General features: G+C 46.0%; 1 protein-coding gene across 1 annotated transcript; it reads right to left on the bottom strand.

Moving 5' to 3' along the window:
- Window positions 1-17,728: 17,728 nt before the first annotated feature.
- LOC127212188 (uncharacterized) lies at window positions 17,729-18,370 on the bottom strand. The gene has a single exon (XM_051172255.1). It carries the CDS (start codon window positions 18,368-18,370, stop codon window positions 17,768-17,770), a length of 603 nt encoding a protein of 200 aa, XP_051028212.1. The 3' UTR covers window positions 17,729-17,767.
- Window positions 18,371-24,669: the final 6,299 nt, after the last annotated feature.

Genomic DNA, 24,669 nt, shown 5'->3' with positions numbered 1-24,669 from the left:
TGGAAGCTTGGCCCATGGAGAGCAGCAGAATTAGGAAGTGTGGCCTTGTTGGAGGAAGTGTGTTGCTGTGGCGGCAGGCTTTGAGGTCTTTTATGCTCAAACTATGCCCAGGGTGGCACACAGTCTCCTGCTGCTGCCCGCAGATCAGGATGTAGAGCTCTTGGCTCCTCCAGCACCATGTCTGCCTGCATGCTGCCATGCTTCCTGCCATGATGATAATGTAAAGCAGCCCCAGTTAAATACTTTCCTTTATAAGAGTTGCCTCAGTCATGGTGTCTCTTCTCAGCAATGAAACACTAACTTAGAAATGAAGATGCCTTGAGACAGAATACATTCTTGTCTGTTTGTCTTGAGACATAACCTTGTAGGTCAGGCTGGCCCTAAACTTTCCTGACTTTGTCTTTCAAGTGCTAGCACCCACATGGCCACTCACAATGGTTTGTAACTCAAAGATGTCTGTAACTTCACATTTCCAGTGAATTTGACACTCTCTGCTGGTGTGTGTGTGTGTGTTCATATATATGGGTGTTTTGGTTGATGTGTGTCTGTGTACCACCTGGGTCTGTGAAGGCCAGAAAATGGTGTCAAAGTCCATGGATATATATCAACTAGGATTTGTTTATTTATTTATTTACTTATTTAACCTGTTTTTCAAGACAGAGTTTCTATGTGTAGCCCTGACTGTCCTGAAACTTACTTTGTAGACCAGGCTGGCCTTGAACTTGGAAATCCACCTGTATCGGACTCCCAAGTGCTAGGGTTGAAGGTATGTTGAGTACTTAAAATTACTTATTTTAGGGGCTGGAGAGCTGGCTCAGTAGCTAAGAGTTCTTTTTTCTTTTTAAATTTTTTTCCCAGACAGGGTTTCTCTATGTGCCCTTGGCTGTCCTGCACTCTTTTTGTAAACCAGGCTGGCCTTGAACTCACAGCACCCCTCTTGCCTTTGTTTCTGCCTCCCAAGTGCTGGGATTAAAAGTGTGCACCACCACACCTGGCTAAAGATTTATTTATTTATTTTGTGCACAGTGCTCTGCCTGCATGTACACCTGCAGGCCAGAAGAGGGCATCCGATCACATGGTAGATGGTTGTGAGCCTCCATGTGGTTGCTCTTGCAGAGGACCCAAGTTCAGTTCCCAGCATCCATTTTGGGTGGCTTACAATCTCTTAAAACTCTAAGGGACCCAACAACATCCTCTTCTGGCCTGTAAGGGTACTTTCATGCACCTGTGGGTGTGCACAGATATACACATAAGTAAAACACAAATCTTTTAAAATGATTTATTTCAAGGGCTAGAGAGATGGTTCAGAGGTTAAGAACACTGACTGTATTTCCAAAGGTCCCCAGTTCAACTCCCAGAAACCACATGAACCAGCATAGATGGTACATAACCATCTATAGTGAGATCTGGTGCCCTCTTCTGGTGTGTGGGCATACATGCAGACAGAACACTGTATAAATAATAACTAAATCTTTTTTAAAAAATTGACTTTCAAGAATACATGCATTGGCTGGGCAGTGGAGGCACTTACCTTTAGCCCCAGCACTTGGGAGGGAGAGGCAGATGGATCTATGAGTTCGAGGCTGGCCTGGTCTATAGAGTGAGTTCCGGGGCAGCCAAGGTTATAAAGAAACCCTGACTTGAAAACAAAAGTAACAAGAACTCATGCATCGTAAAGCCAAGTGCACTGGTCCTTGCCTGTGATGTAATCCTAGGTATTCAGAGAGCTGAAACAGGAGGATGGAGAGCTTGAAGTTTGAGGCCAGTACCAGTAGCTACACAGGAAGAGCCTGTTTTCTGAGAAAGAAATCAAAGGGAAGGAGAGAAACATTTAATTACATCTTTAGTTGTATTACTGTTACCATTTAGCGTCATTTGGACCCAGAAGTGGCTTGGTCGATCAAGCCATTTGCTGTGCAAGCTTGACTACCTCAGTTTAGTCCTTGGAACCCGCAGTGAGGGGCAGGACCAGATATCAAATGCTGTCCTCTGACCTTCACACATATGCTGTGGCATGCACGTACCTGCCTCCAGCACACACACCATGCACACAAACACACACAGCAATAATAACAGAAGTTTTTTAACATCTCTATCACTATAGTGTGGGGGTCTTTTTTGTGACCAATCTACAGCCGGACATGGTGGCACACTCCTTAATCCCAGCACTCGGGAGGCAGAGACAGGCAGATTGCTGTGAGTTTGAGGCCAGCCTGATCTACAAAGTGAGTCCGGGACAGCCAAGATAACACAAAGAAACCCTGTCTCGAACAAACAAAAAACAAAACAAACAAACAAAAAACCCCCCAAAAAACAAAAACAGAACCAAACAAAACAAAACAACAAAAGAAAATGAAACAAACAAACAAACAAAAAAACCCAACCCATCACCAATCCACAATATGTTTTCGATTTGCTATGCAAAGTATGAAAAATGTTGCTTCAACTGAGAGAGAGGGAGGGATAAATCAGGCTGGCCTTGAGATCACAGAGATCTACCTGTCTCTGCCTCTGCCTCCTGAGTGCTGGGTTTAAAGGTGTGCACCACCACACCTGGCTATCATTTGTACTTTTTAAAATGTTATTTAAGAACAAACCCAAGGGCCGGGCTGGTGGCACATGCCTTTAATCCCAGCACTTGGGAGGCAGAGGCAGCGGGAACCACTGTGAGTTCGAGGCCAGCCAGGTCTACAAAGTGAGTCTAGGACAGCTAAGGCTACACAGAGAAAACCTGTCTCAAAAAAAAAAAAAAAAAAAAAACAGAACAACAACAAAAACAAAAAACAAACAAGAAAACCCCAACAAAACAAAAAACCAGAGCCAAAGCTAAACAAAGAAACTGTTGCAGAGAGGTGCAGGGAGAAGAACACATGAACATCAGAGTGTGATGGCTCAGGCCTATAATCCCAGCACTTGGAAGGCTGAGGCAGGAGGATTTTGGTGAGCCTGAGTTCAGCCTGAGCTACAGAATGAGATCCTGTCTCAAAAGTAAATAAATAAATAAAGAAATAAAGAAAGAAAGAAAGAAAGAAAGAAAGAAAAAACTGGATGGGGTAGTACACACCATTAATTCCAGGATTTGGGAGGTAGATCTCTGAGTTTGAGTTCCAGGCCAGCCAAGGCTCCATAGTGAGACCCTGTCTCTAAATAAATAAATACAGAGACTGAAAGAAAGGTGTGATGTGTCTTTAATTACTTATTTTTAAGATTTATTTATTATGTATACAGTGTTTTGCCTTGCATACACACCTGCATGCCAGAAGAGGGCATTAGATGGTTGTGAGTTTAGGACTTCTGAAATAGCAGGTGCTCTTAACCTCTGAGCCACCTTGCATGTCTTTAATCCCAGCACTTGGAGGCAGAGGGAGACAGATCTCTGTGAGTTGAAGGCCAGTTGGTTCTAGGACAGCCAGGGCTACACAAAGAAACTCTTTCTCAAAAAATATCACATAAAACAAAATAAAGTACAATAAAAACAGCCTGAAAAAAAAAAGAAAAAAGAAAGAAGAAAAAAAAAAAAAGGAACCCCCCCCCCCAGAATATTCCTTCTTGGATATGCATAAGACAGGCTACTGTAGCTCATTTCTCCAGTGGACTTCAACCGCCATTGGCTTGACACAATCTCAATCTGTCTCACTCCTCCACTCATACCGTGAATGTCCTTTTATTTTATTTTAGAGACAGGGTCACACTATATAGCCTTCACTACCCTGAAACCTACTACGTAGACCAGGCTGACATTAAACTCACAGAGATCTGCCTGCCTCTGCTTCCAGAGTGTTGAAATTACAGGCGTGGGCCACCATGCCTGGCGATGCCTAGCTTTTTATACAATTTTCCGTCTCTAGCTCAATGGTGTTTATTCCACATTAGTTGACATAAAAAATTTAAGTAACTTTACAGTCACTTAATAATAAGATTTAGAAGCTGGGGCGTGGCAGCGCATGCCTTTAATCCCAGCACTCAGGAGGCAGAGGCAGGCAGTTTGCTGTGAGTTCAAGGCCAGCCTGGTCTACAAAGCATGTTCAGGACAGCTAAGGCTACACAGAGAAACCCTGCTTGGAAAAACCAAACAAAACCAACCAACCAAACAAACAAAAAAAAAAAACCCCAAATTAGGAGTTTGTTCTGAGCAGTATGTCTTTTGGGACTTTTGTAGTTATGCCAGGATTATAGTATACTAGAAAGTCCAGATAATACAGGTCAATTATTTCAAGTTGTTTCTCCATACATCAAGGGGGAGGAAAAATCATGTTTTTGTTTGTTTGTTTTTGGTCTGGTTTTTAGAGACAGGGTCTCTTCACTGTGTAGCCTTGGCTGTCCTGGACTGGCTTTGCAGATCTGGCCTTGAACTCACAGAGATCTGCCTGTCTCTGCCTCTCTAGTGCTGGGATTAAAAGCATGTGCCACGCCTTTACCCTAAGCACTTGGGAGGCAGAGACAGGTAAATCTCTGTGAGTTTGAGGCCAGGCTGGACTACAGAGCGAGTTCTAGGACAGCCAGAGCTGTTACACAGAGAAACTCTGTCTAGAAAAACAAAAAATAAATAAAATAAAATAAAAATTAAAAAAGCGTGGCTACCACACTCACCTCTAAAATTTCATGTTCTAATGTTCACTCCTGGTGTAATGAGATGTGCCGGTTTACAGTACTCAGTTGGTGCTTTTCTCAGAGAGCTATTTCATACACGTGAGAATGTGTTACACAGTTATAATATAGAAAAGGAAATGCAATCCACTTGCAGAAAACATAAATTCCTATTTTATTTTGCTCTCATTTAGGTCATGTATCTGCTGTTCTGAGATTAACAATAAAGATAATAGAAGTAGAAATATAATTCAGCAAATTACATAGAAGAACTGAAGATCTCCTGGGCTGCATGAGACCCTCATTGGAAAGCACACAACACAACACAACACACATAATCGGGTGGGCTTGGTGCTGCACACCATCCATCTCTGCACTCAGAAGAGGCAGGTAGGTCATCTATGGATTTGTGTATAGTCTGATCTACGTATCACATTCCAAGCAACACTACATAGGCTACATAGCAAGACCTTGCCTCAAACTCCCCCTACAAAAAAAAAAAAAAAACCTCAAAGAAAACAGACAAACAGAAGCTAATCTTGACGTCTAAGGAATCAACTAAGCGTCCGCGATCAACTAAACCTCAAGGTGCTTAACACTCCAATGAGGGATTTTCGTTTATTTGTTCATTTGATTTTTTCGAGACAGGGTTTCTCTGTGTAGCCTTATCTGTCCCAGACTCACTTTGTAGGCCAGGCTGGCCTTAAACTCACAGCAATCTGCCTGCCTCTGCCTCCCGAGTGCTGGGATTACAGGCGTGTGCCACCACGCCCGGCCAACGAGGGATTATTGGAAGCAAGAAGATCCACCCAATATCTGGGCTATACCCTGTCGTGGAAGCGGGGCGTGGTGGCGCGAGCCTTTAAAAGTGCTACAAAGGCAGGGGCAGACATTCCTTCGCTCGTGTTAGAACCACTTCTTCAGGACTCCGACACAGACCGAATGAAGACTTGTAGCTCCCCGGGAATCCTCCGGGCCTTCAGCACCAGGTCGACGAGGGCTACCCAAGAGACATCCAACTTCCCGCGTTGAACCCCAGCCAGAGTGTCACGCTTTCAAGTGTGAGCCAGCCGCTGTAGAATCACCCAGACTCCATCCAGTAAGCCGACCTCATGCTTATTCTATCAGCTCTCTTCTTTCAGAGAACCTGACTAATTCAGCTATCTCTGTGAGATCTAAATAGTAACATCTATTAGAGGGTGTTTACATAAACGCCATCTTGTAAAATTACATCTGATATTGGCTTCCACGGACAAAGATAATTTAGAATCACAATACGCAGAGAAATTAGACAACACGAATGGGGAGTCTCTCTCCTAACTACTGGCACCTGAGCCTTTTTCTTTTGTTTGGGGCTTTAATTTTTTAAAAATTAACTTTTGAAATTACACAAATGATTAGCCAGGTGGTGGCAGCACGTGTCTTTAATCCTAACTCTCAGAGGCAGAGGCAGGTGAATCTGTGAGTTTGAGGACAGCTTGGTCTACAGAGTGAGTTCCAGGACAGGCAGGGGTACTCAAAGAAACTATTGAGCTGTTACACAGAGAAACTATGTCTCAAAAAACCAAACCAAGCCAAACCAAACAAACAAACAAACAAAAAAACCAAACACAAATCAAAGTTAAATGTTTTTTAAAAAATATTTTATTTATTTTTATGTATATGAGTGCTCCATCTCCATGCACACCTGCATGCCAGAAGAGGGCGTTAGATCACATTATAAATGGTTGTGAACCACCATATGTTTGCTGGGAATTGAACTCAGGATCTCTGGAAGAGCAGACCGTGCTCTTAACTGATGAGCCATCTCTCCAGCCCCAGCTCTTTGCATTTTAAAAAATCGTTTATTTATTTTTATTTGATGTACACTTGGGGTTTTGCCTGCATGTGTGTCTGTGAGGGTGTTGAGCTCCTGGAGCTGGAATTTCTGACAGTGGTGAGCTGTCATGTAGGTGCTGGGAATTGAACCTGGGTCTTCTGAAGGAGCAGCCAGTGCTCTCAACAGCTGAGCTGTCGCCCCAGCCCTATCTCTTCCCCCTTGTTCTTTGCATTTTGACCAGTTGTGTTATTCTGTACTGGTCTCTGCTTGTTGCATAGAGAAGTTTCTTTGGTGAGTGTTAGGAGCAGTATTTACCTGTGGGTATAAGGACAAACATCTGGAATGCAGTTAGGAATAACTCTGGTTTAGCAGAGTGAAGCTGGTGGGTTTTCCTCTAAGGTCCATGGCTTCACTCATCCCAGGGGTGTTGGTCTGGGTTCCAGTACCAGGCATAATTTCACTCTTGCTGAACAAACCTTAAGTCTGATCAGACATCTGTGGGTTACTGCCATGATCTGAATGCCATTATCGTACCTTTAGGGGTATCTTGCCTTGCTGGTTGTTGTGTGCAGCTCTCCTGGTTGCTTATCTCAGGCTCTAGGAAAGCTAGTCCTCAGAGAGGGAGTTTCCAGTCAGATGCAGGGCATGCCGTCTTAAGCAATCAGGACTCACCTTCAGTCTCTGGGTCATAAACAAAGGTCAATAGCAATAGCGTATACTGTTTGTGAGTCTCTTGGACAGTCCTGACCTGACCAATTTTAAAGGGGGCTTCTCATGCCTGGTGCTGGGGCTTTTGTTAAATGGTCTATAGTTTTGAGGGGGCTTGTGAGCCCAAGTGACCTAACATCATTTAAACTATATATGTATACATACATACACACTTACATATGTGTCCCATGAGGGTATAGCTTTTCCAAACATTCTTGGTGTTATTTTCCCCCTCTTCTTCCTTCTCTCTTTATGTCTTGACTTCCCTCTCCCTCCCCAATTCCCTCCTTCCCCTCCCCACTTCACACTTGTATCCCTTGGGACTGTTTCACCTGCCTGGTTTCCTAGATTGCTCCAGGCTATACTCATCTGAAGATCTGAGTTAGGGCTTCACTGTGTGGACTAGACTGGCCTCAGACTCACAGAGATCCATCGGTCTCTGCCTCTGAGCGCTGGGATTCAAGGCATGTGCCATGACGCGGGCCGGCTGCTTGCTACTGTGCATAAATATGTATAAGGTGGAGCCCTTTGAACTGAGAAGTTTGGCAGCTAAAAACAAGACATAACGGTAGTGAAATTCTATTAAAGTCCTGGGGGTGGAAGCCTGCAAATCCCAGCTACTTGGGGAGATGGGGTGACAGGAGGGTCACAAGTTAAGGCCTGCCTAGTACAACCAATTCAAGATATCCTGGACCTCTTTTTTTGTTTGTTTGTTGAGACAGGGCTTCTCTGTGTGTAGCCTCGGCTGGCCTTGAACTCACAGCAATTTCCCTGCTTCTGCCTCCTCGAGTGCTAGAATTAAAGGTGTGCACCACCACGCCCAGGTATCTCTGGTCTCTTAAGGAGACCTTATATATTAAAATAAATTAATAAAGTGTGTGTTAGGATAAATCTCAAAGGTAGAATGCTTACTAGCAGACACACTGGATTCAGTTTCCAGCCCTGGGAAGGAGAGCGGAATTAGATGACTGAACTTCAACACTTGCAAATCCTCATTCAGGCATCAGTTCCTTTCACTCCCTCATCCTTTCACCCCCCACACCCTCATCCTCATCCCCAATCATTCCTGTGCTTGGAGCCTGGGGTTTCAGTGTCTGCTGTAGAGTTACCAGATATGATCAGTGCTACAGGTCTGTTTCTGGGGAGGCGGGGGTGGGGGGTGGCAGGGGGTGTGGGCGGGGTTGGACCCCTCCCTCTCTGACACATCCAAACTTTTTTTTCCCTAGGCTTACTTGCTTCTACTCTGGATACCCAAGACAGCTGTTAATCTAGGCCAGTGCTCTGGACCAGGTTCCCCCTGTCACCTGCTGTGAGAAGGAAACATGGAACAGCAGTGTCAGCTCTGCGTGAGGGAGGCCTGGGATTCAGCCAACCAGACACCAGAGCCCAGAAGCCTGAGAAACCTTCGTCCAGAGTGTTCCGGGGCCTGGCCACTCCCTCTGTATCCAAAACTGGGACACGTCTATGACAACCGCTGGAACTTTGAAGCCAAGCAGCCTGCCGGGCCCTGCGGTCTTCTGAGTTGGGCCTGCCCAAGACACAAACCCGGAGAGCAGAGGACCCCGACGTGGGAGGGAAAACACCCTGCCCTGGGCTCCCACTTCTGCAACATGGAGGGAGCCACGGGACTCTCCGGAAAAGCTGAACCCCTCCAGCAAGCCTGCCCAGAAGCCATCCGCAAAGCTTCGCTCTCTTAGGTCTCGATAATCTGAGTAAAGACCACCGGAGCCTGAGAAAGCGGACGTTGGTGATGAACAGTGACACCTTTTGTCTGCTCCACGTCAGCCACCACCTGGTGTACGGAGTCCTGCTGATGGGCAGCCCTGCTCCCAGTAGCAGTGACCCCCAGTCTCTGCCTCCACATTCCTTTGGCGACCAGGAGCTGGGAGATTTCTTCAACCTAGGTGCCTCATTGTGTAAGACTGAGACCTTTAGAACGATCTCTAGTCTGTTCCTGGCCGGAGTCCCTACTGAGAGACGGAGTCCATTGTCGATGCAAACGCATAGGAATTTATTGAGCCCACGCGACGAGGTCTACCAACTCTTTAGAGTTGGAGACCCCGAGAAACAGAGGCATGGGCCTTTTATAGGTTTTAGACAAAGAAGAGTTTTAAAGTATGTGACTGGTTTGCAGTCACAGGGGTGTTAGGAACTTTTTTAGTTGGGAGGGGTAAGTACATTCCTGGGAAAGTGAAAATTTTAAACACAAGCTGTAACACAAACTTGTTGTGCTTGGGACAAACTGGATTCTCCAAGCAGATAAGGTTTACAGACTTTGGCCTTAATGGGGGTCCTTAAGGCGAGGGGCCTGGTTCCTTCAATTGGACAGCCCTTTGGACAGATGGGGACAGAGGCCTTACCTAAGCCTGCTTCTCCACATGTCATAAAAGGGCTTCTGTCTTCTGATATGTTGTTACACATTTGAAACTATCTTAATAAAACATCAAAACAGATTTTTCCTGTGTCCTTCTGCTTTTAGAGAAAAACAGAGCTTTGGAGGCCGAGGTGACTGTTGGCTGGTTTCAGCAGCCCGGGGAACTCTGTCGTTGCTCTCTTTGGAATGGTTCCAACCCCTTACTTGGTTGCTTCCCTGAATGAGTTCGGCTGAGGAGACATGGAATATATTCCTTCTCCTCTGTAGAGTGTCATTTCATGGCAAAGACCCCATAGATGAACTAGACCTCAGCCATTGTGACTGTTGACCCTTGAGCAACTTAGGTTTAGCAGTTTTTGTTTGTTGTTGTTTTGATCTTTCTGTCTCCTCCCCCCCCCCCCACCACCTACGACACCAGAGTGCTGGGATTAAAGGCCTGTGCCACCACGCCTGGCTTTGTTTTAGTTTTTAATTAGTTAAGAATTTTATTAGAGATAAAGATATAATTTATTGGTAGAGGGCTTGCTGGTAGCAAAACTAACTGAGATAGGCATTTACTGTTTGTTATCCAATACATCTTGACACTGGGGAGTCAAATGCATTTCCCTTCTAATAGCACGAATGCCAGCTTTCCTGCTAACATGTGCCGTGCTGGCTTTGCGAAGATCAGAGGTAGGTCTTCATAGTTAGATTTTGAGGATCCCTGGGGGGTGGGAGGGAGGTGGGGCACTCCTTCCTGATGGAGGTGGCAGCAGGTTTTCTGGCAGGGGACGATAATAATTTTTCTTTAGTCTTTAATTTACAAGGCAAAGACGCAATCATAGTGACCTCAAACACCAGGGAGTAGCCTCTCCTGAGAAAAAAAACTGGTAGGGATGGGTGAAAGCTGGCCTCGGGTCCGGCAAGTCCTTCAAAATGTTTCTTTAGGCAGAGTGGGGTGGCACACGCTTTTAATGTCAGCACTCCGGAGGCTGATCGATTTCACTTTGAGGCCAGCATGGTCTACAAAGTGAATCCAGGACAGCCAAGGCTACACAGGGAAACCCTGTCTCAAAAAACTAAAAACAAAACGAAAACACCGGGAGGATGGTGGCGCACGCCTTTAATCCCAGCACTTGGGAGGCAGAGGCAGGCAGATCTCTGTGAGTTCGAGGCCAGCCTGGTCAACAAAGTGAGTCCAGGACAGCCAAGGCTACACAAAGAAACCCTGTGTGAGAACACTTGAGGGTAATTAGAGACCCTCCTTCTGCCTGGGGAGTCCAGGCTGGAGGAAGTAGGGCAAAGTGGAAGTGGCAGGAGAGCATCTACACTAATCTGGAGAGAAGGGCCTGGGCAGCTCAGTAGAAGTCCATGTTGAAGCAGCAAGACTTCCCCAGATTCTCAAGGTTTCTGCCTGTGAGCAGGTTGTCTTATGGCCCAGCGTGCATGACCACCAGAATGCCTCCCAAAGTCCCCAGGAGGAGTCCTCTTGGAGAGGAACCAATAGTTAGCCCTACAACCAAGATGTCCACTCCATGCCTAATCTTTTTTCCTAGGGCTATCTCAAACAAATATGCCAAGTGTGGTGGCACACGCTTTTAATTCCAGCACTCCAGAGACAGAGGCCGGAGGATCTCTGTTGTGAGTTTCAGACCAGCCTGGTCTCCAGAATGAGTTCAGAGAAGCCAGGGTCACACAGAGAAACCCTGTCTGGAAACCAAAACCAAAGCAAAAGGACAAATACAACACAAGTTTACAGGCGTTTAATAACTTTATTAAAAAACAAAAACCAGATCAGGCATGGTGGTACATGCCTTTAATCCCAACACTCCAGAGGCAGAGGGAGGCAGATTATTGTGAGTTTGAGGCCAGCCTGGTCTGCAGAGTGACTACAGAACAGCCAAGGCTACACAGAGAAACTCTTGTCTCTAAAAACCAAACCAAACCAAACCAAACAACAAAACAAAATAGAAAACAAAAAAACAAACCCAACCAACAAACAGCAATAACACCAAAAAAACTAACCTAAATACAGACTGATGCAAAGACAAAAATCGCCTTTGGGTGTGAGCAGTAATAGTGCTGTGATAGTGGGAGCTGACAGAGGATGTCCTAATTGCACTCCTCAGGTCTTCTGGGCTCCAAACAGCTCTGGGTGGCTTTGCATTTCTGCTTCTTCTTCCTGCCAAAAACCCTCTGTAGCCATGGCCAGCAGCCTAGGCACCTGGGACTGTCAGAAACAGGATCGTGTTCAGGGCAGTCTCCACCATCACTGGCCTCAAGGTGCAGTCCTTTGTCCCTGAGCAAGCCTGGTGAAGGTTGGCCTGGCTTCTCTGTTTCACTGTCTTTGTCACTGTCCACATCTCGTGAGGCCACTTGTGGCTCCTTCTGACTCTCACTGTGGAAGACTTCTGTGCCCCACTTCCTGATACAATTGAACCTGTGGTGATAGCTCAGGAAATCCCAGCCCTCAAATGCAGGGGGAAAGGTAACCCGGTCCCACTTAATGGACCAGCCCTCCTCAAAGCAGTTGCTTGGCTCTGCATGGCTACAAACTGGCAAAGACTTGGAATATCTCCGACTCAGGGATGGCAAGCCCTGTGCATTTGGTGGTCCAGGCTCTGCAGAATCCGATGAATCTTCTAGGAAACAGGAACAGAACTGCCCCATGGTCTTGCCTTCACCAGTGTAACATCGAGGAAATTCCATGACCTTTTGATTTAAGAGAGACCAGTTAGTTACACTGTGACTTTTAGGTGTGGGGTCTGGGGGGTGTAAGACTTGTTTATTCCCAGACCACAGGGACAAAAGCAGATCAGCACAGAAGGAGATAAAGATGGATCTCTGAGTTTGAGGTCAGCCTGAAAAACAGACAACACTAGTTCCAGGGCAACACAGGAAAACCAAGTCTTATCAAACAAACAAACAAAAAAGAATGAAGATTCTCAAAATAACATCTTGTCATTGGGAGCCAGTGTGGTGGCACAAGCCTTTAATTCCAACACTCCAGAGGCAGAAGCAGGCCAAATTTCTGTGAGTTCAAGGCCAGCCTGGTATACAAAGATGAGTCCAAGACAGCCAAGGCTACACAGGCTGGTACAATGCAACACAAGGTTACAATGAACAACAGCAACAAAACCCTATTGGCCTGGCGGTGCTGGTGGCGGTGCTGGCGCACACCTTTAATCGCAGCACTCTGCAGGCAGAGGCAGGTAGATCACTGTGAGTTCAGTCAGCCTGGTTTACAAAGAGTCCAGGACAGCCAAGGCTACACAGAGAAACCCTGTCTCCAAAAACCAACAAAACAAAACACCAAAACAAACAAACAAGCAAAAAACCCCAAACCCCTATCATCCAGGATTAAATTATCTACCATTAAAGATTATAGGTAACAGAGTCAGATAAGGACTGGGGGAAGAGCTATTGGTTCAGGAAATCATTAGGGATGCCTGGCTTAGAGAAACTATGGCTTCCCTTGAAGTCATATAATGAAGTAATATAATGAATCGCTCTTTCTGTCTCTCTGTCTCTGAGTTATTTATTCGAATGACTTACAGACTGCAGTCCAGCTAGTCCCACGTGGCTGGATAGGAAGGAACCTCCTAGAATCCAGAGGCTCTTAGTCCCCGAGGCTGGATGTCTCAGCAGGTCTTCAGTAAAAGATGGGGTCCCAAAGATGTAGGCTCTAGTGCCAGTCAAGCAACAGACTTGCTAGCAAGGTGAGACCAAGCAGCAGAGTGGAAAACAGTTCTCATCCTTGCTCTTATATAGGCTTCCATCAGAAGGTGTGGCCAAACCAAAGGTGTGTCCTCAGGGTCACTATGTGGATAAAGATGTGTGTCTTCACTAGGTGTGGTGGCTCACATCTTTAATCCCAGAACTCAGGTGCCAGATCCAGATAGCGGATCTCTCTCAGTTCAAGGCCAATTTGGTCTACAAAGTGAGTTCCAGGACTACCAGAGCTGTTACAGACAAACTCTGCATAGGAAAAACAAAGATATGTCTTGAGCCAGGTGTAGTGGTGCACACCTTTAATCCCAGCACTTAGAAGACAGAGGCAAGTGGATCGCTGTGAGTTTGAGGCCAGCCTGGTCTAGGAAGTGAGTATAGGACAGTCAAGGGTCTACAGAAAAACTCTGTCTTGGAAAAAAGAAAAGACATGTGTAGTCCTTCCTCCATATCTGGCCTGTGTCTTTTCATCTCAACAGATTGCATTAAAGGCACGTATTCCTACCTCAAAAGTGCAGATCACTTCCTACTTTAAATTAAGCAAAAATTCCCCAGGGAATAAACCACCACAGAGACAGAGTTTATCCATGTAGCCCAGGCTGCTCTGAGCTCACTTTGTGGACCAGGCTGGAAACCAACTTAAAACTCTCCCTGCTTCTGCATCTCTAGAAATGAGGTCAAAGGCACCTGTCACCATGCCCCTCTTGGAAATCATGTTAATAGTCCTTTGGGCAGCTGGAATGCTGAGCAGACCCTAACCCTGACCTCCCAGCAGAGAAATGTTTAGGAGGAGAACCTCTAAAGGAAGAGATTAGGAGTCAGACTTCTACCCTCCAGCCCCGTCTTCCTGTCTTGCTTGACTTTTTATGTCTATGCGTTTGTGATGACTACAAATGACAATATTTCCATCCTATGCCCTGGCCTGGGGACCCTGCTGCCACACTCATGTGTCACACATTCTCCTACCTGGAGACCTTCTAGTCTCTTGTGTTCATGAAGAAGGCAGGAAGGGATTTGCTGAGAGGACGGGGCTCAGAGTGCTCTGGACTGGAGTCGCGTTTGCAGGGAAGCGGGAAGCCAGACTGGAAAGCAGTTTCTGGAGGAACTGTCCAACCAGGGGTTTCTAAGTCAGGGACATCGAGGGCAGAAAACAATGGCTCAAGATCTTCCCCTGGAGGAGCCAGGAGCCACTGGTGTGAAACCCCAAGACAGCCTCTTCCCACACAAGGATCAAAAAGCCAGCACTACTGCTTTAGGTCCCGGCACACAGGACATCAGCAGTGTGTTCCCTGGGATGGACCACACGGACCACATGCACTCACCTTGTCTGTGGTAATCACAGTCTTGAAAGAAGTTGGGGAAGTCAAGGGAATGACTCTGAAACCTAGGGTTTAAAAACCCCACAAAAAAGACAAAATAAATTTTGAACAGGCAAAGTTGTTTTAAGAGTACATAAACCAAAACAACCCATTGAGGGGCCAGATGAAACCAACGCAATGCCACAGTCGTGATAAGCAAGTCTGTGTGGAGTGACAGGAACCCCCTGCTGCTAATATGAGTGTCTCTGCAGTAGCGAAAACCTAACATCTCGCCCTGACCCTTTGGTGCACTTAGGTCAGCCTAGCACTCCACTGGCACCCTCGGGATGGTAGGGCTACCTTCATAGCCTGTCTAGTAGGCACAGGAACCGGCTCAACACCGCAGTACAAAGATGGCTGCTTGCCTGCTGCCGCCGAGATTTGTGGAGAGGAAGCACATTCAAAGACTTCAAATCGGGTTCCAGTGAGCAAAGCAGAATTTTCTGGGCCTGGCTAATCTCAGACACTACCTAACTGCACTCTGAGAACCCTCAGATCCAGTATCATGCCAATTAATGCATATTATAGGATCTTTGATCCCTGAGATGGGGAACTGTAAAAAAAACAAACAAACCAGGCTTTGGTCCCATTGTGATTGCTGAGATTGAACTGTAAATCCATGTTACTTGTGGTTTAGCCCTAACACACCTTTAATCCAAGAAGTTTCTATTTATTGTAAACAGGTGGTTAAGGTGTGGTACAGCCAGCCTTACACACACCTTTAATCCAAGTGCCTTCTGTACACAGGATTTAATAAAGTTGACCCTAGGTCAAGACGGGACCCAAGAAACCAACTGACCGGGATTAAAGAGTAGCAGGGACTTTAAGGAGAGTGGTATTTGAGACAGTGTGTAGAGTGGGAGGGATCTTTGGCTTTAGGTTTAGCTCTTGGGATTTTAGCTTGAGCTCTTTATCTCTAATTAAATAATCCCAAGTTTGTAGTCCCTAAAAAGTCAGGATCCTGAGTTTGATCCCTGGTTAGCCATGGCTGAACTTCAAGTCCTATGGAGGCACAGGCAGGGCTAGAGCTGGCCTTTAGTTGTCAGTGCCCTGATCTCTTTCCCATCTGGCTTGACCTTGCTTTGCTCCCTGTTCCCAAATAGCCTGTTCAAAGAATCAGAAATCCCTGCAGAACTAAAGAAAAAGTAGTAAAATGTAAAAATTCACAGTGACAAAGCAATGAACAGTAACCCTGGATTTGTTTATTACATATTCTGTCACCACAGGATCCAAAGTTTGTTTAAATTTCTTCTGAATAAAATAAGGCAATGTCAGAATCCAGCCAAAGCTGGTATAAAGAGTGTGGGACTATTAGTTTAAAAAAAAATTCTCATTAAACTTTTCTGCGCCTTTTTTTTTAAAGGGGGGTGTCTCATTTGTATTAAAGACAGAAGTTCTGTAGGAATATTTTATTGTTAATGAAGAATTGTACAGCCATACTCCCAGGTCTGGTCCTTACAAAGGAAATGAAGGAAGGCTGCCATTCTCCAATGAGTTCATGATGTGTTATCTGAGTCCTCTTACCTCTTACACGGTCCAGAAACGTCAACTAGAAAAAATGGTGAAGACAAAAATAAATAAACAAAGGATACAGGGACACAATTTTTTTTAAGTGTTTATTTTATTTCCTTCTTAAACTTCCTGAAAAGAAGTTCAAATAGCAAACTTGAAGACTGAAAGCGATGATGCTTCAGTGTCCTCTTCTCACCTGCATCTGTGTGATCACTCTCTACCTGGTACATCTGTGCTTCACAGGTTAGATCTTACTGCGGGAAAATCAGTCAGTATTCCTGGGAATACAGAAGAGGCACAACTGGAACCCACAGCCCAGCAAAGGACAACAGTAGTTGTTGTCTTAGAATCGCAACAGACGCTGCTCAAGCTGGAGCACTGGAGCTCACATCCTTAGCCGTGGTGTAGAGAATGCAGGTTGACCCTGGAGGAAAAGGGTGGGCTGCACACTGAGAGCTACTAAGGCCCTGGCATGTACTGCACAGGTGAAATCCATGAGAAATAGTATAACTGACTCTCACAATTTCTGTTTCAAACAGCTATCTCCTTTTATTCTCCACAGATGCAGTGGGGCTTGTCATTCAGCTGCCTCCCTCCTTTCCTGTATTCCTCTCACTGTATAACCCTGTCTGTCCTAGACTGTGTAAATCAGAGGAGCCTGGAACTCACAGGGACCCACCTATTGGAGGGAAAGGCCTGCATGGTCATGCCTAGCACAGATCCATTTCCTACTGAGAGGCTACATTTCCTGAAAGCCCTACAGTTGAAGTGTGATTATAAAGTGCCACCCCAGTGCTGTTTCTGTAGGTAGATTCAGTTCCTATTGGGATCTGGAAGTTAATTAAAAAAAAAAAAATCTTGCATGTCAGGTGTGGAGGTACCCACCTCTAATCTCTACACTTAGGGAGGCAGAGGCAGGTAATCTGAGTTCAAGCCAAGTTGAGTCTACATAGATTTCCAGAATAACCAAGGCACACAGAAACTATTACACACATACACTAAAAGACACCTCAGGAGTATTCTATGAAACCTATGAAGACAGAAAGGCTGTATTTGTAGTCGGAGGGCTAGGGACTTAGGATGGCATTAGACCCCTCCTTCTGCCTGGCGAATCCAGGCTGGAGGAATTAGAGCAAAGTGGAAGTGACAGCAGAGCATCTACAGTAATCTGGGCAGCTCAGTAGAAGTCCATGTTGATGCAGCAAGACTTCCCCAGATTCTCAAGGTTTCTGCCTGTGAGCAGGTTGTCCAGCATGCATGACCACCAGAATGCCTAAGGTCCCCGGGAGGATGCTCCTGGAGAGGAACCAATAGTTAGCCCTACAACCCATATGTCCACTCCACCCCTTATCTTTTCCCAGGGTTAGCTCAAGAAAAATTAAACCAGGCATGATGGTGCACGCCTTTAATCCCAAACTCCAGAGCTAGAAGCAGACTGATCTGTGAGTTGCAGGCCATCCAGTCTCCAGAGGAAGTCCAGGACAGCCAGGGTTACACAGGGAGAAACAAATATAAAAACAAACAGAAGAACAAATGTAACACATAAACTTCCAGGTGTTCGTACAATGTTTTATTAAGAACAAATTATTTTATACTTAAAAAAATAAAAACTAAATACAGACAGATGCAAAACAAAACCGCCTTTGGGTGTGAGCAGCGGCCAGGCTGTTGCTGTGATAGTGGGAGCTGACAGAGGATGTCCTAATTGCACTCCTCAGGTCTCCTGGGCTCCAAACAGTTCTGGGTGGCTTTGCATTTCTGCTGCTGCTTCTTCTTCCTGCCAAAGGCCCTCTGTAGCCATGGCCAGCAGCCTAGGCACCTGGGACTGCCAGAAACAGGATCCTTCTGAGGGCAGTCTCCACCATCACTGGCCTCAAGGTGCAGTCCTTTGTCCCTGAGCAAGCCTGGTGAAGGTTGGCCTGACTTCTCTGTTTCACTGTCTTTGTCACTGTCCACATCTCCTGAGGCCACTTGTGGCTCCTTCTGACTCTCATTGTAGAAGACTTCTGTGCCCAACTTCCTGACACAATTGGACCTGCCCTGGTAGCTCAGGAAATCCCAGCCCTCAAATACACAGGGAAGGAAAACTGGGTCCCACTCAATGGAAAAGCCCCCTTCAAAGCAGTGGCTTGGCTCTGCATAGCTACAAAGTGGCAAAGACTTGGGATATCTCTGACTCAGGGATGGCAAGCTCTGTGCATTTGGTGGTCCAGGCTCTGCGGAATCTGATGAATCTTCCAGAAAGCAGGAACAGAACTGCCCCATGGCCTTGCCTTTACCAGTGTGACACCGAGGAAATTCCATGACCTTTTAATTTAAGAGAGACCAGTTAATTACACTGTGACTTTTAAGCCCCTCCCAACCCTTACACTTCAGGAAGCAGGGGTATAATTTCATAACCCCAAAAGTTATTTGCATTCAGTAAGGAGTGGAGACTCTGCGGGATCTGGAGGTGTAAGGCTCATGTCTCCCAGAACACAGGGACAGAAGCAGATCAGCACAGAGGGAGATGGAGATGTATCTCTGAGTTTGAGGTCAGCCTGGAAAACAGACAACACTAGTTCCAGGGCAACACAGGAAAACCAAGTCTTATCAAAGGAACAAACAAAAAAGAATGAAGATTCTCAAAATAACATCTTGTCATTGGGAGCCAGTGTGGTGGCACAAGCCTTTAATTCCAACACTCCAGAGGCAGAAGCAGGCCAAATTTCTGTGAGTTCAAGGCCAGCCTGGTATACAAAGATGAGTCCAAGACAGCCAAGTTTACACAGAGAAACCTTGTCCTAAAAAACAAATGAACAAACAAACAAACAAACAACAAGAAAACCCTATTGGCCTGGCAGTGCTCGTGCATACCTTTACTCCCAGCACTGTGGAGGTAAAGGCAGGTAGATCACTGTGAATTCAGTCAGCCTGGTCTACAAAGAGTCCAGGACAGCCAAGGCTACACAGAGAAACCCTATCTCCAAAAACCAACAAAACAAACAAACAAGCAAAAAACCCCAAACCCCTATCATTCAGGATTAAATTATCTACCATTAAAGATTATAGGTAACAGAGTCAAATAAGGATTGGGGGAAGAGCTATTGGTTCAGGAAATCATTTGGGGTGCCTGGCTTAGAGAAACTGTGGTTTCCCTTGAAGTCATATAATGAAGTAATATACTGAATCTCTCTTTCTGTCTGTCTCTGTTATTTATTCGAATGACTTACAGACTGCAGTCCAGCTAGTCCCACGTGGCTGGATAGGAAGGAACCTCCTAGAATCCAGAGGCTCTTAGTCCCCGAGGCTGGATGTCTCAGCAGGTCTTCAGTAGAAGATGGGGTCCCAAAGATGTAGGCTCTAGCGCCAGTCAAGCAACAGACTTGCTAGCAAGGTGAGACCAAGCAGCAGAGTGGACAACAGTTCTCATCCTTGCTCTTATATAGGCTTCCATCAGAAGGTGTGGCCAAACCAAAGGTGTGTCCTCAGGGTCACTATGTGGATAAAGATGTGTGTCTTCACTGGGTGTGGTGGCTCACGCCTTTAATCCCAGCTCCTGAGTGGTGGGTCTGACAAGTGGATCTCTGTGAGTTCAAGGCTAGCCTGGTCTACAAAGTGAGTTCCAGAACAACCAGGGCTCTTACAGACAAACAACCCTGGGTAGAAAAAAGAAAAGACATGTGTAGTCCTTCCTCCAGGTCTGGTTTAAAGGCCTGTGTCTTTCCAGCTGTATAGATCTGCATGAAAGCTGTGCATTCCTACCTCAAAGATACAAATCACTTCCTACTTCAGATTAAGCAGGACAGCCCTTCAATGGGGCTACCATCATGGCCTCTCTAATAGGGATAGAAAAAGGCTCAAAAATGTCTACTTGTCTTCCACCTAGATCAGTGGAGCAGAAATACCTTCAAAGACTTACAATAGGGCTTCCAGTGAATGAACCAGAACTTGCTGGGCCTAGTTAATCCCAGGCACCTCCGAACTGCCCTTTTAAGATCCCCAGATCTGAATGCCTCTGCCTCCAGAGGGCTCAGATTGAAGGCTTGTCCCACCACACCCGGCAGCAAAATTGAGTTTCCCAACTCTCACTTGTGCCAGATGTTGATACTTGTGGAGAGTAAGTCACACTAGAACTGAGGTGGGGCAGTCACGGACAGAAGGAAGAGATCCAAAGAGAGCAGGGTGGTGGAGGACACGCCTTTAATCTCAGCACTTGGGAGGCAGAGTCAGGCAGATCTCTGAGTTCTATGCCAATCTGGTCTACAGAGCAATTTCCAGGACAGTCAGGGCTAAACAGAGAAACCTGGTCTCAAAAAACAAACAAACAAACAAACCCAGAAGAAAACAAAAACAGACAAAGAAATCTAAAGAGCTGCCAACCTTTGTGTTATGGGCTTAAGACTTATATTAATTTATTGTTACATTATAGATGGCTGTGAGCCACCATGTGGTTGCTGGGAATTGAACTCAGGACCTCTGCGAGAGCACTGAGCCATCTCTCCTGCCCTGTTTTACGGGTTTAAACAATCACTTCTTTTAAGATCTCACCTGGACCTAGTAGTGGTGGTGCCCCATGCCTTTAATATCAGGACTTGGGAGGCAGAGGTAGGTGGATCTCTGTGAGTTCAAGGGCAGCATGGTCTACTAAGAGAGTCCAGGACAGTCAAGGCTACAGAGAGAGACCCTCTCTGGGAATAAAAAGAACAACAACAAAACAAAAACAAAGAAACACACAAACAAAAATCTCACCTTGACACACTAAAAGTTAGATAGCTGCCTGTTGTGGCCCCTGGTGGCACATGGTCTCTCATGCCAGGTTATAGGCCCATCCAGGCCTGTGAGGTCAAGACGCAGCCAGAGCTACATAGTGAGACCCTGAATTGAAATATAAATATATTAATAAAACAAACTCAGAAATGTTTAAGAGCATTTTCTTCTTTGTCCCATGGCTTCCACCTGACTCTCTTACACCTCTTCCCATTTCTTCTATCCTCCAGCCTTTACAGATTACACTCAGCACACTGCAACTTTATGAGATAACATAATTATTTTTGTTTATTTATTTATTGTTGTGGCATGAATTATTCAACTTCCTACAATTAAAATCAGGATTCTGGGTAAGGACAAGATGAAGGGGGGATGGGGGTAGAAAGAATTTTTTTCCTTGAAGCCAATATTGTTGGCTTAAGCCTTTAATCCTAGCATCATGAGTCAGAGGCAAGCAGATCTCTGTGAGTTTGAGGCCAGCCTGCTCTACCAAGGAGAGTTCCAGGACCACCAAGGCTGTTACATACGAGAAATCTTGTGCCTAAAACTGGAAAGAAAGAGTTTAAGAATTGAGCTGGGTGGTGGTGGTCAACACCTTTGATCCCAGCACTCTGTGGGGCAGAGGCAGGCCGATCTCTGTGAGTTCCAGGCTAGCCTGGTTTTCAAGAGCTGAGCTCTTGGACAACCAGGGATGTTGTAAGAGAAACCTTGTCTAAAATAAATAAATAAATAAACAAACAAATAAATAAATAAATAAATAAGAAAACAAAGGAAGAATGAACGAAAGAAAAGGAATTGAATAAAGTTAAGTGGTTTGTTGGGGTGTTAATCAGCCATATCATTAACCAAGGGGGAAAATCATCCTCCAAGAAAGGCCTTGGTTTTCCCTTGTCTGTGCCTCCAAATTGCTGCTCAGGAGGTCTAGACTCTCCTTCTGCAGCTTTGTGCTTTCAGTTTTGCCCTGATTTTTAGAATAACTGACCCGATGTGAGTGTGTGATATGAACAGCTTTTCTGGGACCCATGGACTCAAAGTAAATTTTAGAGAAAATGTTGCTACTACTTTTTTTTTTTTTTAAGATTTATTTATTTATGTATTATGTATACACTGTTCTGCCTGCGTGTATGCCTGCAGGACAGAAGGTGTCTCAAGCTCAGACATCCACCTGCCTCAGCTTCCAGAGTGAAGAGATTAAAGGTGTGCTCTATCAGGCCTGACTTGTCACATAGGATTTTAGTAACTCATGGCTGTCCCTCTCCCGTCTGACCCCACCCCCATCTGACCCCACCCCCATCTGACCCCATCCCCGCCAGGGAGTTGAAGGTCTCCAGCTTCCAGCACTACTACTAATCCCACTCTCAGAAGCCCCTGGAAACCCGGCTCCCCATCACAGCCGCCTATATCTGCAATTGGATTCAGTTGCAGGACAGCTATTTTCTCTGTGCTTCTGGTTTTCCAAAATTGTGCAATCCATGCTGCCAGTGCAGTGTTACCTGCTTCTCCTGCGAGATTCCAGCAGTAGAGAAAGAGAAGCAGAGTTTCTCCATAAGAGCTGCTGGCTCAGCGCATCCATCCACCTCCTGCAGCCAGCTGGCAGGACTAGGACAGCCTGACAGTGTCTCCCAGCCTACAGGGTTGGCCAGAACCCAGACTTCCCCTGTGGCAGGTCCTCATAGGTGTGCACCCAGTGTCTTCTAAGAAGCCTTTCTTGGCAGAGAGCAGTCCGGCCCCTTCTACAGCAGTAGCTGAGCATGAACAGCTTTCTCTCCTGTAGGTTTTACCTGGTGGCCAGCGGCTGCAATTTTCCTCTGGAGAATGAAGGTGTCTGGTTCTCAGCCTGAAAACCACTAGCTCCACTTCTGCTTAGTCAGAGAAACAGGCTCACTTTCTTGGGACCTGCTAAGGCAGATTGAGCTGGGATATGGTGTTTCTGTCTGGTTCAGTGTTGGGAGCCATTTTTTGGCTTTGGTTTTGTTTTGTTTTTCCAGACAGGGTTTCTCTGTGTAGCCTTGGCTGTCCTGAACTCACTTTGTAGACCAGGCTGGCCTTGAACTCACAGTGATCCACCAGCTTCTGCCTCCCCCCCACCCCCCCCCCACACACACACTCTGCTGGGGCTAAAGGGCTGTGCCACTAGGCCTGGTGTGGAGCTATTTTTTGAAGTGCTCAACAGAAGCAGGTCACAGAGTTTATGGCCTTGCCTTACAAACTCTCACACAACCTTGAGCTCGTGACAAGATACTTGTGTTGGCTAAGTTCTCATATAAGAAAGTTATTTATTAATTCCAGTTGTCCATGTGAGCTTGATGTAGATCTTTAGCCTTGAGATGGAGGAAATCTAAGCATGTACATAACTAAAGTAATTGGTAGCTCTGGTTTCTGTTCCAAGAATCTGGTTCACATTGATGAACACTGTATAAAAGCTCTGAGAGAAATAAACTGGTGGCCACAGTATTTACTATTAGTCCTTTTGAATATTTGTTATTTTTCTTTTATCTCTTTTGCTACATCTTTTCTATCTTCTCCTATATCCTTTTTATTTCTCCATCCTCACCCCTCATATCCAGGTACTGGTGGATATTGTCCAGAGCGAGTTCTGGCAGTTCCGTGTTTGTACTAGCATGCAGTCGAAGCTCTGCCCTTTAAGATGCTCCTTGAGAGTGGGAAGGTTGCCAGGGTAATGGGTGCATATGGAGCAAAGGGGAACAAAGTGGGATTGGGGTGCACAATGTGAAATTCACAAATAATCAATAAAGAAATTAAAGAAATATTAGGATGTTATGTTTAGTAATATCTGTATAAACAAAAATGAGCATGCACTAGTAGTTACAGACGAATTTTCTAAGCTTTCTGTCGGGGCCTGATTCCGGCGACAAAACGAAAGACCCACGGAATAAAATCGCGTAAGCGGTTTGAAATCATGGTCGGATTTCATCTGGCGGGTGAGGATAGGCGAGCAGAGAATAAATCGTAGTCGTTACTAACCCAAAATCGGGCTCTAACCATCTGAATTTGGCCAGAGGCAGAGTGCGGCCACCACAGCGACCCCTGCTGTGAAGACCTCTCTTGGAGGCAAAGTTCTGGACCTGTGCTCTGAGAACATTTTAGGCTTCTAGCCTGGATTCCTCCATTGGTTCTGGCTCCAGCTGTGGCCGGACCAGTGAGCACAAGCAGAAGGTGGTCCTAACCATAGACTTGCTGCAAGTCTTGGCTAAGAGCAGCTGGTGTGCTAGTGAGAAGCCTTCAGCAGGCACGGTCCCGTGCGTTTCGTCCACGGACAAGTGCTCGCTGGGACCGTGGCGGGGAGGCAACCAAGGAAATGAACGCGAGATGAAAAAGGCCAGCCAAGAGGGACTGGCACTGGAACCCTGGTCCGTGTGGCCTCAGAAAACCGTAGGCTCACCGAAAGGGACGCAGATGCGATGGGCAAACTGTGTCTCTTGTCTTGGGACATTTGCCTGGCTGAAAACGTATGCTTGTGGAAGGAGGACGTCACGAAAGCCGCTATCCAAAGGAATCGGACTGATTTTCATCTTTTAGGAACACTACGGAGCCGAGAGGATGAGAAAACAAACCGAGACCCTGTGGTCTGCATCGTATCTCCTACATACTTGAACCCGGCCTCGAGACATTTCGGTAGGTCAGCGTTTAAACCACATACCGTCCCCACTGTGGGTTCACAGAGAAACCCACTGCAGCTCGCCTGGCAGAATCTGATTTCGGCCGCAAAATGAAAGCACCGAAGTCACGTAGGCGATTTCGGATCATGGTCAGATTTCGTTGGCGCGTGAGGACAATCGAGCTGAAGTCGCTAGGTGGACAAGTTACTGTTCTTTGCGACCCAATATCCTGAG

This window comes from Acomys russatus, chromosome 30 (genome assembly GCF_903995435.1).
Source record: "Acomys russatus chromosome 30, mAcoRus1.1, whole genome shotgun sequence".
In the NCBI taxonomy this organism is placed as follows: Eukaryota; Metazoa; Chordata; class Mammalia; order Rodentia; family Muridae; genus Acomys; species Acomys russatus.
Note: the sequence above shows the minus strand (reverse complement) of the source record. Positions and strands in the feature narration are given on the sequence as shown.